Source organism: Schistocerca cancellata, chromosome 8 (genome assembly GCF_023864275.1).
Source record: "Schistocerca cancellata isolate TAMUIC-IGC-003103 chromosome 8, iqSchCanc2.1, whole genome shotgun sequence".
Lineage (NCBI taxonomy): Eukaryota > Metazoa > Arthropoda > Insecta > Orthoptera > Acrididae > Schistocerca > Schistocerca cancellata.
The window spans coordinates 418,580,561-418,600,776 of NC_064633.1; the positions used below are offsets into that span (position 1 = coordinate 418,580,561).

Consider the following 20,216-nt stretch of genomic DNA (forward strand, 5'->3'; position numbering starts at 1 on the left):
GACTCATCCCACATAGGATTAGTTATTCAGCAAAATGTTTCAGTAAATGGATGTGAACACCTTCATTACAGTTATTTAGTTATTCAGCAGAATATTTCAGTAAATGTATGTGAACGCCTTCATTACATTTTTTTTAGTTATTCAGCAAAATGTTTCAGTAAATGGATGTGAACACCTACATTACAATTTTTTAAATTGTAGTTATTTAATTGAGCCATAAATAAAACTTTTCTTCCCAATCATAACCCTCATCTGAAAATCTAGGAATGTTTAATAACAGCTTATGATTGTAGATTGTAGATTGTATTTTATTGGTCCTGTTGTCTACATAGCAGCTTATGCATAAGACATTGGACAAGTCAAGTTATAAATATACAGGCTGAAAGTAATTTCAAGGCATACATATTTAAGCTTACAATAATACACTTTACACACAAGTATTTATATAACACATTTCATAAATTTAAATATTCTTCAATGGAATAAAAGCAGTGATGCTGTAAATATGACTTTAGAGATTTTCCAAATGTATTGACCTCAGTGATAGCTTTTATGTTTTCAGGAAGTTTGTTATAAAGCTTAACTCCCATGTGAAAAGTACCTTTTTGGCACAGTGCTGTGCTGATTTGAGTCATATGTAAGTTCCTGTTTTGTCTGGTAAAGTGCTCATGTATATCACAGTTTTTTTGTAGCCTCTGGTCCTTGCCTATTACATTTAATTTAAAGAACAAAAGGGTTTCCATAATGTATACACACGGTAATGGGGGAATACCAGATTTCTTAAACAGGGGTTTACAAGAGTCTCTAGGCTTGCACCCAAACAAGATTCTAATGGCCCTTTTTTGTAGTTTAAAAGTGCTATTAGCTATTTTAGAGTTTCCCCAGAAGGTGACCCCATATCTAAGACGAGAATGAAAGTACGCATGATATGCATTCAATACTGTTTTCTCACTACAACATGATTTTAATGAACAAAGAAGATAACATGTTTTGCTCAGTTCTGCATTGAGACATTCAATATGCTTATTCCATCTGATGTTACTCTGCAGCCAAAGTCCTAAGAATTTGGTTTCAGTACTGTTACCAACTGGTTCGTCATTGATAGAGACTGATGGGATAAACATGTCCTTGTTAGGAACATTGTGGAATTTTAGAGCAACGGTTTTCTTACTGTTTATTACAAGCTGATTACTCTGTGCCCAGCTGCTAAGTTGTTTCGTGACCGTGTTTACTGTCTGCTGTAACTGTTCATCGTCGTCTCCTTTTAGTAGAATCGTGGTGTCATCTGCAAATATGATTGATTTGTGTGCATCAATATTTAAGCTTAGATCATTTATGTACAGAAGAAACAGAAGGGGTCCCAATACGGATCCTTGGGGTACACCACATTTTATTTGTTTATAGTCAGATAAGTGATTAGATACAGTTTTTAGTTCAATATTTGTGTGCTTGACGCACACTGCCTGCATACGATTTGTCAGGAAGGAACTGATCCACTTGTTGGACAGACCTCGAATACCATATCTTTCTAGCTTTGATAGCAGAATTTTATGGTCCACCATGTCAAAAGCTTTTGACAAGTCAATAAAGACTCCTATTGTTTCCTGTTTTTTGTCCAACAGGTTTAGGATGGAATTGATGCACTCATAGACAGCAGTTGTCGTTGACCTCTTATTTCTGAATCCATGTTGTTCATTACATAGGATGCTGTTTTTATTTATAAATTTCATAAGTTTCTCATACATAACTTTTTCCAGTACTTTAGAGATGCAGGAGGAAATTGTGATGGGTCTGTAGTTATTTACATTGTCTTTATCCCCTTTTTTAAATACAGGAATAACTTTTGATGTTTTTAACACATCAGGGAAAGTGCCTGCCTGAAGGATGTACCATCCACTAATCAAGCATGAATATTTGTACTTTAAATATGACCAGTGACAAACTTTCAAAAAAGTATTTGTCACCATGAGTAATTTTGAGTAATTTTAGTAGACTAGAATACTCAGCTCATGTTTGGTAGTCTTTCAAGTAGAATCCAGAGTGTAAATCTGTCTTTGCAGCCTGAGTAATCATAATTTATGGGATTCAGGTTCTCTAAAAATTAACACCTCTTTACATCTTCTTGGTATTTATTGTGAATTTCTTCCCCTCCACTCACAATAAATTTTAACCTTACAACAGCTACTACTGCTAACCTCTGCAGCTCATGTTTATGTATCTGTGGGTTCGTATTCCCTATACTTGCTGGAGGTAAGATAAGTAACCCAACCACAAGAAACAATGTGAAAATTTTTGTCTGAATAAACTGTATACACAAGAGCACAGGCACACATCACAACAGCGTAGCACAAACTGATGTCCGAAGAGCTAGTTTTCATCATTTTGGAGGCTTGGTGGACTATTGATAGTTGCCCCAGAGCCCCCTATTCCAGTAGTGTGGAGCACTGGTGGGAGAGAGACTGGTCTGATGATTCATCAGTATCACACAGACGTGCCTGACTATTTGTGCCGTGGCTTGGTAGGAAATGGTCACAGCTGGACTGTATCTCATAGGTGATAATATATGGATGTGAGTGACCAGTTGTGCTGTGGAAGCCACTTTTATGAGACATGACTGGGCCAGTTCTTGAAGTCGCAATGTGTGTCGTAGAAGCATTAAATAGGCAGTACAGCTTGGGCTGATATGGAAAACATCAGTGCTGCCACCAGATTGTCGATGGCAAGGATGTTATCATGAGGAGGCCACATGTACCAAAGGGTCTCTGAACTGATTAAAGTGATGGTGTATGTTGAGAGTGGTACAATTAATGCGAGCTCCTAATTTATTAGGCAGTGCCAATTTTGATAGGTGTGGCCTGTGTGGTGATGGTCCATGATGGACTGGTGGCCAAGGGGAAACGTCAGTGGTAAGTACTGATCTGTTGCAGTTCGTGTTTCAAGTCTGTGTGGATGGAGAGTAGTTATAGAATCCGACGTTGTTGTGGTGACTCTTGCAGGGAAAAGACGCCGAAGCTGTCAGTGGCAGTTGGAGGTGAATAGCGCAACTAAAAGTGGTCGAAAAAGCATCATGTTGTTTTCGATTCCTCTGGTGTGTCCTGAATTTAGCATTGTAGAGCATTGTCAACCTCAGTAGGGTGTGTGGTAATGGAATGTGGAACAAGGTGAATGTAGTCAGTGTAGATGGGTGAAGATCAGCAGTGGATGGTGATGGAGCTGTGTTCCAGTGAGTCATGCAGAAGAGACATAGTGACAGTGTGCTGTACAGCAGGAGGAGGAGCATGACCAAAGGTGCTGGTGTTGGAGTAGTCAGGTGACGTGGAAAACCACAGTGTACTGTTGTGTGTGTCTTCTTGTATGTCCGCGATCTGTGATGGTAAGGATGCTGGGTGGAGTGGGGTGGTTGGACGTCAGGTGGGTGACACCAGTCAGTGGGGCCAGGGTCATACATGTGCTTCCATTCTTGTCATTGTGACTATGTGTTTTGTGTATGATCTGCTCGTATAGTAGGGTAGGGCAGTGGGTGTGTCATTATCACATTGCAGGAGCAATGTGTTCTCTATGCAGAGTGCTTCCAATGCCACACGGCAGTTGGCGTAATGGTGGTGAATCACCATGCGCACATCAGCTGAGGAAGACACTGCTTGAGTATGTCAATGGATGTGTCACTGGCTTCCTGTTGTGTGTCTTGAATGGTCAATATACAAGGTATAGGAGGAGGTGCCAGAGCGTAAGGTCCTGGGATGCAGTGACCAATGTCAAAATACAGGAGCATGGCATGTTATTCAAATGAGGAAAGGTGGAAATTCCCATCACTAGGACTGGTTCTATGATGTTCTTAAGAGAGAATATACATGTGAGGCAGCAAGATGATAACAGGTGCAGAGTCTGGATCATGGATCCGTGAACTGGGACTGACAAGCTGGCAGCTTCATACAGTTGCAATGCCATGCATTAGTCCATTGTCAATGAGTGGCTAGGTGGTAGGGAGTAGATGTCAGAGCTGATGTCTGTTGGAAAATGGTTCATCATAAGCGGGATGAGCGGGAAAGGAAGCACCCCAGCAAACTTGTCAGAAACTGGGTCAATGAAAAGATCATGTTCACATGTGCAATGAGAGATGTGAAATCTGGTAACAGTCATTATCAGTTTAGTGAGAGAATATTCACAGCTGTGCTGATTGTAGGGCAACTGGGATAGTCTTCCTGAATGGAAGAACTTATTGTGAGCACTATTAAGTAGTCACATGTTCAGCGACAGTCACATACAGTTTCGGCGAATGGCTCCTGCACGGACGTGGCAGTACAGGGGGTTGGGTCGCTTGGTGAACATTCACTTGTTTTGGATGGGTGAAGGTCACTGTGATAAGCAGCAGTTATGATGTGTGTTTTATGATGCCAATTGAAACAGTTCTGCCCAGATGTGGCTTAGAAGGCTGCGTGTGGTGGCTGCGAAGAGATGCAGCATGGTTGGCAGTGTTCTGCACAAGTGAGAGTACAACAGGATCGGTGGTGTTCTGTGTAAGTCTGGGCATGACATGGGTGCAAATGTTCTTCACAGGCATGGGCTTGGAGCGGGTTGTGGGGAGACGGAGGTATGTTGATATGCGAAGGTTGACACTCGAGGTGGGCTTGGTGAAGTCAGAGCAACCAGGTGAAGTCAGTAGGGATTGACTAATGCGTGAAAGGATGGATGCCAAACCTGTTGCTGCAGCACATGGTTGCCAGCATTGTCGTCAACAATGAGGATACATTGTTGGTGTTCAGTGGAATGTTCTGAACGTAATTGCTCATTTGCAACACTATTTGTTAGAAATAAATTGCTCACAATCATGCGCGAGGATTGAAGTTGGTCTGTACAAAACTGGATATGTTCCATGTTCATGTTCGAAGCCCAGGCAACTGATAGCAGTAGGCTGGATTGAACAAATTAGTGGCTGGTGCTGAGGACATGGTGTCCGTGGTGAATGAACTCAAATCTGTGCAGATGGTTGTTGCAGTTCACATCTTGTGTAGTATTTCTGCAAGGCTGGCATGGGAATGAGTTCCCACAGTAGATTGTTTGTTGCTTTCAGTTGTTCAGGACTAGCATCATCAGTTGAACCACAGTAATGGAGCACTTCACTTGCACAGCTGATTTCTATTGATGTTGAAGAGTCAGTTGAGAAGTATTGCACTGTCTAGAACAGAAGCTGTAGGCATGGTGCATGAATTTTGGCACACATCAGTTGGGTGGAGGTTGCATTGTCCTAGTGCAGCAAAGGTATCAGTGCAAAAATTACCCAGCACCGTCATTGCAAATCACCAGGTCACCAATGTGGGCATTTATCCCTTATACTCAACAAAGGTAAGAGAAGTAACTGATCTATAAGAAACAACATGAATACATAGAAAGATCGTTCCCTTATCATTTAGCTACAAAATAGCAGGTCAGCAACTGGAACCAGTTAATTCCATAAATTATCTGGGATTACGCATTAGGAGTGATTTAAAATGGAATGATCATATAAAGTTGATTGTCGGTAAAGCAGATGCCAGACTGAGATTCATTGGAAGAATCCTAAGGAAATGCAATCCAAAAACAAAGGAAGTAGGTTAAGTGCGCTTGTTCGCCCATGGCTTGAATACTGCTCAACAGTGTGGGATCCGTACCAGATAGGGTTGATAGAAGAGATAGAGCAGACCGAACGGAGAGCAGAGCGCTTTGTTACAGGATCATTTAGTAATTGCGAAAGCGTTACGGAGATGATAGATAAACTCCAGCGGAAGACTCTGCAGGAGAGATGCTCAGTAGCTCGGTACGGGCTTTTGTTAAAGTTTCAAGAACATACCTTCACCGAAGATTCAAGCAGTATATTGCTTCCTCCTACGTATATCTCGCGAAGAGACCATGAGGATAAAATCAGAGAGATTAGAGCCCACTCAGAAGCATACCAACAATCCTTCTTTCCACGAACAATATGAGACTGGAATAGAAGTGAGAACCGATAGAGGTACTCATGGTACCCTCCACCACACACCATCAGGTGGCTTGCGGAGTACGGATGTAGATGTAGAACATTGTTGAATAAATTGTGTACATGGGAGCACAAGCATACTGTTCATTACAACAGCATAGCATGGACTAAAGTCCGAGGATCTTAGTGTTCATCATTGTAGTAGCTTTGTGGACTATTGGTAGTTGCCAAATAATTGTTTTAACAGTGAAGTAAACAAAACAGCAATTATTGAAAATGCCAGTACATTACTTACAATTAAAATGTTAATTACAAAAGTTCTTGCTGCATTAGTTTTACATGAAATAAACTGCAGAATTGATACATAGCAGATGTAACTGTGAATTTTGTGATTTACTGAGCAGAATAATCTTTATATCTGATCTAATAATGCAAATAATAAAATACTGATTTTGTTCATAATTAAAAATTGGCTTTTGTGGATAAAATTCTCAACAACTTCAGACATATTGCTTGACACATCCATTAAGCTTCTTTTTTATGAAGAGAACACATTTTTGTGAAATATGATCTCTGTTTTCAATACATTTCATAAGCTTATAAGTAAAAAGCCAGTTTTTTTCTGTTTCTGTTACTGTAATAATGATTATCTCGGATTTTGTGATTTTCATAAAAAAATAGTATTTTATGTCAGAACCAATAATGCGAAACATACAATGTTGATTTTCTTCTTAATTTCAGTTCAGATTTTGTAGCCAACATTTCCTGAAGTTTCAAATCTACTTCTTTGCATGGTCCTTAAACTATATATATATATATAAAAACAAAGATGATGTGACTTACCAAATGAAAGTGCTGGCAGGTCAACAGACACACAAACGAACACAAACATACACACAAAATTCAAGCTTTCGCAACAAACTGTTGCCTCATCAGGAAAGAGGGAAGGAGTTCTTTTTAGATATATTTTTCCCACGTGGAATGTTTCCCTCTATTATATTCATATATATATATATATATATATATATATATATATATATATATATATATATATATATATATATATATATATATATATATATATATATATATATATTTAAAAAGAAAGATGATGAGACTTACCCAACAAAAGCGCTGGCAGGTCGATAGACACACAAACAAACACAAACATACACACAAAACTCTAGCTTTCGCAACCAACGGTTGCCTCGTCAGGAAAGAGGGAAGAAGAGGGAAAGACGAAAGGATTTGGGTTTTAAGGGAGAGGGTAAGGAGTCATTCCAATCCCGGGAGCGGAAAGACTTACCTTAGGGGGAAAAAAGGACAAGTTTACACTCGCACACACACACATATCCATCCGCATATACACAGACACAAGCAGACATTTGTGAAGGCAAAGAGTTTGGGCAGAGATGTCCTCTCTGCCTTTACAAATGTACCTGCACTAAGTACTGGGAGCATCAACATCAGTGTCACATTATGTAATATGTAATTAATAACGCGGTATTTTTGTCTTTCCTTCTCCTTCCCTCTTTCCTGACGAGGCAACCGTTGGTTGCGAAAGCTAGAGTTTTGTGTGTATGTTTGTGTTTATTTGTGTGTCTATCGACCTGCCAGCGCTTTTGTTGGGTAAGTCTCATCATCTTTCTTTTTAAATATATTTTTCCCACGTGGAATGTTTCCCTCTATTTTATATATATATATATATATATATATATATATATATATAGACACACACACACTCCTGGAAATTGAAATAAGAACACCGTGAATTCATTGTCCCAGGAAGGGGAAACTTTATTGACACATTCCTGGGGTCAGATACATCACATGATCACACTGACAGAACCACAGGCACATAGACACAGGCAACAGAGCATGCACAATGTCGGCACTAGTACAGTGTATATCCACCTTTCGCAGCATGTCTGCTTGTGTCTGTATATGTGTGGATGGATATGTGTGTGTGTGCGAGTGTATACCCGTCCCTTTTTCCCCCTAAGGTAAGTCTTTCCACTCCCGGGACTGGAATGACTCCTTTCCCTCTCCCTTAAAACCCACATCCTTTCGTCTTTCCCTCTCCTTCCCTCTTTCCTGATGAGGCAACAGTTTGTTGCGAAAGCTTGAATTTTGTGTGTATGTTTGTGTTCGTTTGTCTATCTGTCGACCTGCCAGCACTTTCATTTGGTAAGTCACATCATCTTTGTTTTTAGGTATATATATATATATATATAAAATAGAGGGAAACATTCCACGTGGGAAAAATATATCTAAAAAGAAAGATGATGAGACTTACCAAACAAAAGCGCTGGCAGGTCGATAGACACACAAAAAAACACAAACATACACACAAAATTCTAGCTTTCACAACCAACGGTTGCCTCGTCAGGAAAGAGGGAAGGAGAGGGAAAGACGAAAGGATTTGGGTTTTAAGGGAGAGGGTAAGGAGTCATTCCAATCCCGGGAGCGGAAAGACTTACCTTAGGGGGAAAAAAGGACAGGTATACACTCGCACACACACACATATCCATCCGCATATACACAGACACAAGCAGACATTTGTAAAGGCAAAGAGTTTGGGCAGAGATGTCCTCTCTGCCTTTACAAATGTACCTGCACTAAGTACTGGGAGCATCAACATCAGTGTCACATTATGTAATATGTAATTAATAACGCGGTATTTTTGTCTTTCCTTCTCCTTCCCTCTTTCCTGACGAGGCAACCGTTGGTTGCGAAAGCTAGAGTTTTGTGTGTATGTTTGTGTTTATTTGTGTGTCTATCGACCTGCCAGCGCTTTTGTTGGGTAAGTCTCATCATCTTTCTTTTTAAATATATTTTTCCCACGTGGAATGTTTCCCTCTATTATATATATATATATATATATATATATATATATATATATATATATATATATATATATATATATATATATATATATATATATATATATATATATATATGGTGGTGTAATATTCAGCCGATCCATCCAGTTTATCCCATTACAAGATCAATATACAGGGTGCCCCATTTATCTTGACCATCCTAAATAACTGTTTGTTCAGATGCAAATTACAAAACGTTTCAAGCAAATGTTCTTTAGCCATCAGGGGGACACCAATCAGCATTGATACCCTTCGTTGTAACTTTGGTTTTTATAAAGATATGAACAATGGTACTTTTCAAAATGGAACCCTGTATTTTTTACTCAGCAGTTAATTTCATCTCCTAAATACCTACTCAAAAATGTATACAGTGTACCATTCACTGAAATACCGCGTTATTAATTACATATTACATAATGTGACACTGATGTTGATGCTCCCAGTACTTAGTGCAGGTACTCGGGGTAATGGAACACATCCACATACTGACGTTGACAGAGGACAAGTGTAAACATAAGTAGATTGCACACCCATCATTCCATCAACCATCATCAGTTGAAGAGTTGCGTGAGTAGAATGTACGCCAATGAAGAGAAGGAAGAAATACTACTCATCTATGGGAAATGTAAGTTAGCAGAACAGTAATTGCAATACTGTTTTCTTATGTACGGGTACATTTAGTACAGTAGTTTAGTCCTTTTATATACTGTCGTGTGGATTAGGTATACAGTAAAGACTGTCCTTCCTACAAACTGTTGTTGTTGTTGTTGTTGTTGTTGTTGAAGGTAGGTGAAATTCTACCAGGCAGCGGAACTGTACAGAGAGCAATATCCTGACAAGAACCTACCTTCCCGATGGATGTTTTCTTGTCTTGTTGTGATGCTTCAGGAAACAGGAAGTTTCAACCCACAACTACACAATCCTCATAGCACCCGCACAGACGAAGCTGCCGAAGTTACTGTTCTCGCTTCTGGTGCTATGAATCCACATGTGAGCACACGACAGCTTGAACACGAGATCTGCATTCCTAAAACCAGTGTACATCGTATTCTTATATGTCACCAGTTCCACAAACTTCTTCTCCAGTGTTCTATTTACCAATGAATGTTCCTTCTCAAACAAAGGACAGGTAAATACAAGGAACATGAATTATTGGTCCAGGGAAACTGACGATGGCTTAGACAGGTGGAACAGCAGTGTCAATGAAGAGTTAACATTTGGTGTGGGATGCTTGGTACTACAATTATTGACCCTTATTTCATCAATGGTAGTCTAAACAGCAAAACGTGTGCCAACTTCCTCAGACAAATTCTTCCTCCCCTTCCGGATGAACTGCTGTGTAGAACCAGAATGCTTATGTGGTATCAACACGATGGATGTCCAGCACATAATGACTTGCGTACACGTCATGTTCTGAACTGTGAAGGTATCCTGCCATATGGATTGGCCAAGGAGGAACAGTTACTTGGCCTGCTAGGTCTCCTGATTTAAATCCTCTGGACTTTTTTCTTTGAGGATTCATTAAAGACGTTGTCTATCATGATATTCCAACAACTCCAGAGGACGTGTAGGAACGTATCATGCTTGCTTGTAATTCTCTTCAGCAGGCAACACTGGAAGCAGTAAATAATTCTTTCATTCAATGAGTGCACCAGTGTATCGGTGTCCAGGGTCACCACTTTGAGCATCTTCGAACGTTCTACTCCTGGGAAATGGTACAGGAGAGTCAAAGTCAATTTTGTATTACATTTTTACTTGATTTTCATTTGTTTCCTGACATCTCCAGCAAGTGGACGAGTTTGTGATCCCAGGCTCAAAGTCAATGTTGTGTTATGTAATTAATAACGCTGTCTTTCAGTGAATGGTACCCTGTGATACATTTTTGGATAGGTCTTTAGGAGAGGAAATGAATTACTGAATTAGAAATACAGGGTGCTGTTTAAAAAAGTCATACTGCTGTTCATATCTTTGTAAAAAACAAAGCTGCAATGAAGGCAATCATGATGATTGATGTCCCCCTGCTGGCTAAAGAACGTTTGCTTGAAACATTTTGTAATTTGCATCTGGACAAACAGTTATTAAGGTGGTCAAGATAAATGGGACGCACTGTATGTGTCATTTGACAGAAATCTTTCCTTATTCTTCAAGTGAAACATTATTGTATGGCTACTCAAAAAACACCCTATCTATAGGTTAAAAATGAAATAATAAAATAATTTTTTTATCATTTCTCAGTATATTTTCACTGGAGTGTTTGTCTTTTTATCATGTAATTTGTAGTTTTGTTTTTATAACATGTTATGCAGCCTGCAGGGCCTTCTCAATATGAATCTATGGAACAAAAAGTATATCCATCTATGCTAGAGTCATGTATCAGGCTGTGAGAGGCATTTTACTGTGTTGCCTCTGTATCTTTATAATCTCTCTGATTTTTTTTGCTTTCCATCACAAATAAGTGCCTGGAAGCACCCCAAAACATGTTAATAAGCAGAATTAGTCAATAATAAACTAGAATATTTTAAGTCAGATGCTTCTTTATTGTTTTTAGGTTCCAGGATTGTTTGAAAGACGTCCATCATTGATGAAGAATGACAGAATATTAGTTACGATAAATGGAGAGCCTTACGTTCAGTATGAGGGAATAGTGCATGAGGTCAGAGAGCAGGAAGTGTACTTAGGTTTCCGTGAACAGTAAGTACTGTTTTCATTGTTAAATCTTTGGCTGTTGTTACCTGATTGTTCATTACTGTTCTGTAAATCTAACCAAGATTCAGTGATGTGGTATGAGTCAAATTATACTTTAACTGGTAGAAACAGAAACTGCAGAACTGCTTCTCTAAAGTATAACAACAAGAAATTATAACAGTTGCTAATCTACTTGCATTGATAAGTATAGTAATTATTTTTGGATAATGCAAATTTATACACTGAAGTGCCAAAGAAACTGGCATAGGCATGCATATTCAAATACAGATATATGTAAACAGGCAGAAGACGGCACTGCGGTTGGCAATACCTATACAACACAAGTGTCTGGCACAGTTGTGAGATCTGTTACAATCTCCCTAGGCCCAGACAGCAGCATGTAAATGGCCCCTATCTCAGACACATATTGCTTAATATCTCTGTTTTTTAATGTTGTACAATATTTTTAACTTGTATATAAATAGAGTTAAGTTTGCTGTAGTTACTGAAAAATGTTTTAGCTCCCATGCATTTAAACTTTGCCAGCTACAATTCTTAGAACAGAATCAACAGTAGAACATGACCTCTGAATTGCCTCTTTTAAGATTCCTTGTAATCATAGCTATTTGCAATACAGTCTTGAAATTTTGTACAGTTGTATTATCGCAGGAACATAATTGAGTGCTGTAATTAGAATGTTCTATTACAGATACAAATGATACTTAATCTACCATGAATAAGGACTTTTCGTTCCAGATTTGTTGATAGTTGAAAATTACTGGTGGTAGCTTATTGGTGCCCCCTATTTAATATTTTTATATGAAACTGAGGCTGCATATGAATTTTCATCTTTCTGAGTCTAATATTTAGCACCTTCAGTTTTTTTGTAAAAATTCTGATTTTGACCAAAATATTGCTTTGATCAAGTTGAGACTTGTAACTTTCAATTGTGACAGCCATTTTTAATTATGACAGTCATTTGCATATTCTGAACCATTTTTAGCTATGCAGTCTTCTTATTCAGTGCTGTTTATTTTTTCCTTAAGATTGTATGTTTTGGCTAAGATATTCATTTGATCATTCTGAGACTCTACAATGTTAACATTAATATACTGTAGCATACACTGACACAAAGTTTGAAACAAGTATTTTAATTGTTAATTTCACTCTTAGATTATGGTGCAGTCCTTTTCATGGTAAGCACAGTTGCATTAGAATGACATGGCACTGACAGTAGTAAACCAGCACACTTACTCCCTCTGTACCTCTTACAGTGATACAGCACCTATTTCTCTTCAATGTATTCTCTGACAGCATTACAATATCATCAACAAACCTCAAAGTTTTTATTTCTACACCCTGAACCATAATTTCTTCATCCAAGTTTTTCTTTGGTTTTCATTACTGCTTGCTTAATGTACAGATTGACTAACATAACCTTGTATCACTCCCTTCTCAAAGACTTCTTCCTATTCATGCCCCACAACTCTTATTCTACCATCTGGTTTCTGTATAAGTGGTAACATGAAACAATTTGATAAAAAGAAGGTTTTGGTTGATGGGACGTATCCAGAGGCATTGAGGAATAGTCAGTTTGATTATGAGGAGAAGTGGTGGAGCCTGGAAGGGGGGGGGGGGGGGGAATAGGAGAGGTAAAAATTGTAGAGATAAGCCAAGGCTTAACTATAGTGAGCAGGTTCAAGAGGGTGGAGGTTGCAGTAGTTATGCAGAGATGAATCCTGCACAGGATATGCTTCTGTGCAGCGCTGTGTCTAACCAGTCTTGAGACTGAAGGCCACATAACTAACACGTACTGATTCCCGCTCTCTTTCTCTCTCCCATTCTCTTTCTTTCTCTCTTGTCAGAATGAGCATGTGTTGTATGCACTGTTACTAACATTGCAGTTTGAGGATTTTGGTGCCGCAGTAAAATGTATTGTTTTCAAAGTGATATTCGTAGTTATAGTTATTTAGAGGCATACAGCTAGTATGCACTATCTCTGCATTTTATTTGTATGAAGAAAATTCTATGTTTTTCAGGTTTTTGAAAAAATTTGTAGGAAACCTGAAGCTGAGTATTTCATTTAGCGTTAATCGGTATCCTCTGCGATTGGAACACCGTGCACTGATGTTGTTGGAAAATCATGAAATGACCTGGCTCATGTTTCCAAATGAATACAGCTATTCATCAGATGCAGGAATCCGGTAAGCTTGTACTGAGAGATTGTTAATCATAGAGTGTTAGTATTAACTAAAACAGCCTCTGCTTCAAACAGTAACACTATGCTGGAGTGACAAAAGTCATGGGATAGCTATTATGCACATAAGCAAATGGCAGTAGTATCATGTACACAAGGTATAAAAGAGCTGTCATTTGTACTGAGTTGATTACTGTGGAAAGGTTTCCAACGTAATTATGACTGCATGGCAATCAACAGCAAAACCACATCTGCTTTTACCATCAAGATTTCAGAAGAATGCTTTTGAATCTTCATGCAACCTGTGTCATGCCAGCACGCAATCTGTATTACACCACACCACATATCATTTCATGTGGCCAGGAATGAAGAAGATTGTCATAAGTGGACATCATGTTGCTTACAATGTTAGCATTATAAGGTTAGCCGATATCTACATGCGCCGATCAGCAACTTCCCCAACACTACCACACGTTTCACTCGTGTGCACACGGAAAATGTGGGGCCACTACTGCCTTCAAATTAGAAATGATGCCTGCTAACAGTTATTGACTGATTCAGGCATTGACCAGAAGTGGCACCTGTGGAAAGTGCCTCCACGGAAACTTTCTCGCATGCTTTCGTGCTAAACAGTGTATCACTTTTTGGCTGTCTCTTCACATTACAACATATCATGACAAGCAGTGTAAATCGAAATTGTTTGCCAACCTGGCAGCTTTCTGTGGCATGAGTCATCACAAAACAACCAGCTACTACCCAGCCAGCAATGGAATGATAGAGCCTTCTCACTGAGCACAAAAAGTAGCTCTTATGTGTCACACCACCGGGTGGACAGAATCTCTGCCAATGGTTCTGTTTGGTTTATGGAATATGTACAAACCTGATCTGGATAGTCCCTCGGCAGAACTGTTGTACGGAAATTCGCTATGCCTGCCGGGTGAATTTGTAGATGTGGCTCTGCAGCCTGATACAGACCCATCTACCTTTGTCAGTCACCTTATAGATCATGTCAAGATCTGACCTTCACAGCCATCCAGGCATAAAATTGTTGCCACATTTGTCCAAAAGGCCCCAGTACATGCACACACATGATGTTGCATACTGATGGCATCAAACCAGCCCTACAGCCACTGTACAATCGGCAGCATCAAGTCGTCAAGAGGGGAGATTACACCCTGGAAATTCTGGTCAGAGGCAAGCAAACTGACATTACAATAGACAGTATCAAGCCATCAGATGTCTTCAATGAGCCATCCCCCACTGACACTTGATATACACAGGCTTGTGCAGTACTTGGTCCAGCCAGGGCAACTCCTGCACCAGCACGTGGTCCAGCAACAGCAATTCCTGCACCTGACTGGTCATGATGTCAGCTCCAGGGGACCAGCACACCACAAGGTCTGGTCAACACGTCCACTTCCTACCACACTCCCTGGATGCGTTCTGTTTCTGCCAAGGTGGCTGCTCTAGCGACAGTGGCCAGCAGTTCTGTAAAGTGTAGTGCGCGAGAGTTTTCATGCTTGTGTCATGCCAAAAGTGTTCAATTTCACGCTGTCACATTAGTTCCATGCTGGCCGCCAGGAGCATTGTGTTTTGTCTATAAACTCTGTGCTATTTACACTTACTTTATAACGATTTCGATGTTCATGTTTACTCTATGTTTAATCTGTAATTGTGCGTAGGCCTTAGTAATGAATCAACAAGATGATTAATCATTCTCTCTCAAGTATGTGTCTAAAAGACATTCTGTATTATTCGACCTATGGACAAATAAGGCCGTTGTCATCCCAGCAAAGAATATATCGCTCGTGTTATTTATTTGTATCCAAACAGGTAGGCCAACTGGTCAAACAGGCTGTGTTCCCTGCTATGGGTTTTTCAGCAGTTGCATCATCATAGGCCTATATTCGATTCCAAAATATCACAATGAATAGCAAGAAAAGTAAGCAGTAAGTGTAGTAATGAAGTTGGGTGTAAAGTATAAACACAAATGCCCTGGTTTATTCTCTCTGAAATCTGGTCACCCTAAGTATATTGTGTGTGGCCAAGATAAACTAAAAGTGTTGAGACCCCTGATATAAAGTGATGTATGAGTTTCATCGACATACGTTTCTTGGAAGTGATGTAACCTAACTGTCCATAAGTGATGCTGCACTACTTCTGGATGACTATGTCCCAGTACTTTGTTGTGGCTAGGATTTTCTGTTTTCTTTAGGGGTCCACTTCTGCTCAGGATACAGCAAGCTTGGTTCACATATATTGCTGTCATACATAAAACATATCTCAGAAGTACACAGATCAGCCATAATTAGCTTAAGGAAATGTGACTGTCTTCTAAATATTTTTAATGTGTATTTCAACTGCAGGACACACAGTTGGTATGTTTACTGGTTTTACATGAAACTATTATTCAGATATGTCCAAAAAAGCATACACTACACATTCATATAATGGATTCACCTCAATAGGCAATGAATGTGTGGATGCACATTTATGTTTGATCTCTAGCAGGAATCTAAAATTAGTGAACATAGAGTACTTGGATAGGAACTGTGGATGGGATAGGAACTGTGGATGGTTGGTGCCAAGATAGTCCATGCATCTATGATAAACACTGTGACCGAGTGACACAGTGGTTAAAACAACTGCCTAGTAAGCAGGAGATCCTGGATTGGAGTCCCGTTCTGGCACATATTTTCACTTATTGCCGCTGATTCGGCATAAAGTCACAATGTAGCTGATATCATTGGTCCCTTCTCTTTCTTTTTCTTTCTTCCCCCTCCGCCTTCAGTTTACATAATATTACTTGTTTTGCCATTTTGCTAAGTTGCCATAAGAAGAAATGCTTAAAAGAATGAGAAGAGGGGTGGTAATGTACAAGGAAAAGAAATTAAAAATCAAATAAACGTTTTTACATAACTATATGCACTTGAATAAATTACATATTAATTCTTTGACTGAACAGACCCAGAAAGGTGCTCATAATGTATACTTATTTGCATTCTGATTGTTGGAACTGAAATCTACAATTAACTACATAATAGCACACATTTGATACCTTTTAAGTCACAAATACAATTATGAGTAAAAATATTCAGAATATTTAATATCAGCAGAAACTATCATATTTTTATTGTGAATACCTGTAATCTTATATTTGCAATTGAAAAAGTTCATAGTACCACATAGTTAATCATAGTTTTCAATTTCCAGTACCGATAGTGCAGATATGTTTATATTGCAAATGCCTCTCCTGGGCTATTCAGTTGAAGAATTGCTATGTAACTTCTTCAAGTGCATATAGTTGTGCAAAGAAGCTTATTTCATATCTAATTTAGTTTCCTAATACTTCGCTGCTAGACAGATCTGATGAAGACTTGGTAATTAGTCAGAACAGCTAATGATACAACTTGTGTGACCTGAAGCTGAAATATATAATAATAATAATAATAATGTCTCAGAATATTTCTGCCTTAAATGTTATATAACAGTAACAGTGTTGAGCATTAAGTTCCGCTGCCAGCACAAGAGCAAAATATGTCATCACAACACTTCTACTTCATCAGCCAGTATTACATGACGAAATGAATTACATCGTACCATAGGCCCTTTTCATGTTTAAGTAAATTTTTAATATGCAGCTGTTCTTGTGCAGTCTGTAATGTTATTTGGTTTAATTCCTTTATTCTGTTTCCACAGTCTATCCTGTTTTACAAATAGCAAGAATTGACCAAAAAGGTTGACCCTCTTCCAGTGGGAACACACTAGGATGGAGCAGATTGTGTTAATACTTCCAACTGTGATATGTTAAAGAATTTTTTTTATTATTATTTTATTTATTATTTTTTTTTTTTCAGGTCTTGGTTCAATCGTTTGATTGAAACAAATGAAGAACAGAAAACAGCAGTAAGCCACATAGTGTCTGGTTCTTTCTTCCCATCTCCATATGTAGTATTTGGCCCACCAGGTACAGGCAAGACAGTCACAATAGTAGAGGCCATATTACAGGTTAGTGATGATGTATTAGTTTCTTTCTTCCCGCCCCCCCCCCTCCCCCCCCCCCAACTAATACTTGTAACCACCTTCAACACATGAAACATTATGGTGTGACAATATTTAATACTGACGGAGGACTGATAATGATATACGGTTATGTGATATAAAGGCTAGAGCTTGTAACATGACAAGAATTGATGGAGAAGTCACGTCTGACTGATAGAAAAAATTCTAAATGATGAGGGAAGGTAGAGGTAAACAAGTAGAATACATGGCTGAGGAATCGTAAGGAAAATGCAGCCACATGTAACTTGGCAGCAGATTAGGTTCGATTAGATTAGATTAATTATTCATTCCATAGACCCACAAAAGAGAGGATCCTCCTGGGTGTGGAACACGTCAGATAAACACATTAGATAAATGTAATCAGGAAAACTTGAGTTTCATTAATTTTAATGATCCTCAGTCAATAAACAGTAAAATTATGTACATGAATTAAAATTAAACTTCTAATATTTACAGGTTTAATACTTACATCTACGTTCTTTAAATCCATCATTCACGCAGTAGCTAGTTACTTGGCTATAACAACCAAGTATTGTCAAAAATTAAAGTAAATTATTCATTTCAATGATCCTCAGTTAAGAACAGTCAAATTATGTACAAGATTTAAAATTAAACTTCCACTTTTTACAGACTTAAGACTTACATCTGCTTTCCATACATCCATCATTCACACAGTAGGTAGTTACTTGGCTGTTACAACCAAGTATTGTCAAAATTTAAAGTATAATAAATTTTCATTAAAAGGTCTACTGGACTTATTGAGAAATTCTTGGATGGACTAGAAGGAGTTAGCCACCAAAAATTCTTTTAAATTATGTTTAAATTGTCCCTTGTCTGAAACTAAACTCTTGATGGTTGCTGGTAACTTATTGAAAATATGCGTTGCTGAGTACTGGACTCCTCTCTGGACAAGAGTAAGGGATTATAAATCTTTATGTATACTGTTCTTATTCCTAGTATTGATACTGTGTACTAAGCAGTTAGTTGGAAAAAGAGATGTATTATTTACAACAAACTTCATTAAGGAATAAATATACTGAGAAGCTGTGGTTCAAATGCCCAATTCTTTGAATAGGTTTCGACACGATGTTCTTGGATTTTTGCTACACATTACTCTTATTATACACTTCTGTACACTAAAAATTTTTCACTGGACTCGCATTAAGGAGGACGACGGTTCAATCCCGCGTCCGGCCATCCTGATTTAGGTTTTCCGTAATTTGAAACTTACTGGCAGATTAAAACTGTGTGCCCAACCGAGACTCGAACTCAGGACATTTGCCTTTCACGGGTAAGTGCTCTACCATCTGAGCTACCAAAGCACGACTCACGCCCGGTACTCACAGCTTTACTTCTGCCAGTATCTCATCTCCTACCTTCCAAACTTTACAGAAGCTCTCCTGCGAACCAGGCAGAACTAGCACTCCTGAAAGAAAGCATACTGCAGAGACATGGCTTAGCCACAGCCTGGGGGACATTTCCAATATGAGATTTTCACTCTGCAGCAGAGTGTGCGCTGATATGAAACTTCCTGGCAGATTAAAACTGTGCCCAACCGAGACTCGAACTCGGGACCTTTGCCTTTCGCGGGCAAGTGCACTACCATCTGAGCTACCAAAGCACGACTCACGCCTGGTACTCACAGCTTTACTTCTGCCAGTATCTCGTCTCTTACCTTCCAAACTTGACAGAAACTCTCCTGTGAACCTTGCAGAATTAGCACTCCTGAAAGAAAGGATACTGCGGAGACATGGCTTAGCCACAGCCTGGGGGATGTTTCCAGAATGAGATTTTCACTCTGCAGCGGAGTGTGCGCTGATAAGAAACTTCCTGGCAGATTAAAACTGTGTGCCCAACCAAGACTCGAACTAGGGACCTTTACCTTTCGCGGGCAAGTGCTCTACCATCTGAGCTTACAAAGCACGACTCACATCCGGTACTCACAGCTTTACTTCTGCCAGTATCTCGTCTCCTACCTTCCTAACTTTACAGCAGCTCTCCTGCGAACCTTGCAGAACTAGCACTCCTGAAAGAAAGGATACTGCGGAGATATGGCTTAGCCACAGCCTGGGGGATGTTTCCAGAATGAGATTTTCACTCTGCAGTGGAGTGTGCGCTGATATGAATCTTCCTGGCAGATTAAAACTGTGTGCCCGACCAAGACTCGAACACGGGACCTTTGCCTTTCGCGGGCAAGTGCTCTACCATTTGAGCTACCAAAACACGACTCACGCCCAGTACTCACAGCTTTACTTCTGCCAGTATCTCATCTCCTACCTTCCAAACTTTACAGAAGCTCTCCTGCGAACCTTGCAGAACTAGCACTTCTGAAAGAAAGGATACTGCAGAGACATGGCTTAGCCACAGCCTGGGGGATGTTTCCAGAATGAGATTTTCACTCTGCAGCGGAGTGTGCGCTGATATGAAACCTCCTGGC

General features: G+C 39.3%; 1 protein-coding gene across 1 annotated transcript in view; it reads left to right on the top strand.

Moving 5' to 3' along the window:
• LOC126094446 (putative helicase MOV-10) overlaps positions 1-20,216 on the top strand; it is a 474,995-nt gene that overhangs the window by 243,706 nt on the left and 211,073 nt on the right. The window contains exons 9-11 of the mRNA XM_049908818.1: positions 11,384-11,526; positions 13,560-13,724; positions 17,575-17,725. Of these exons, the coding sequence (XP_049764775.1) occupies positions 11,384-11,526; positions 13,560-13,724; positions 17,575-17,725 (459 nt within the window). The remainder of the gene's footprint in view (positions 1-11,383; positions 11,527-13,559; positions 13,725-17,574; positions 17,726-20,216) is intronic.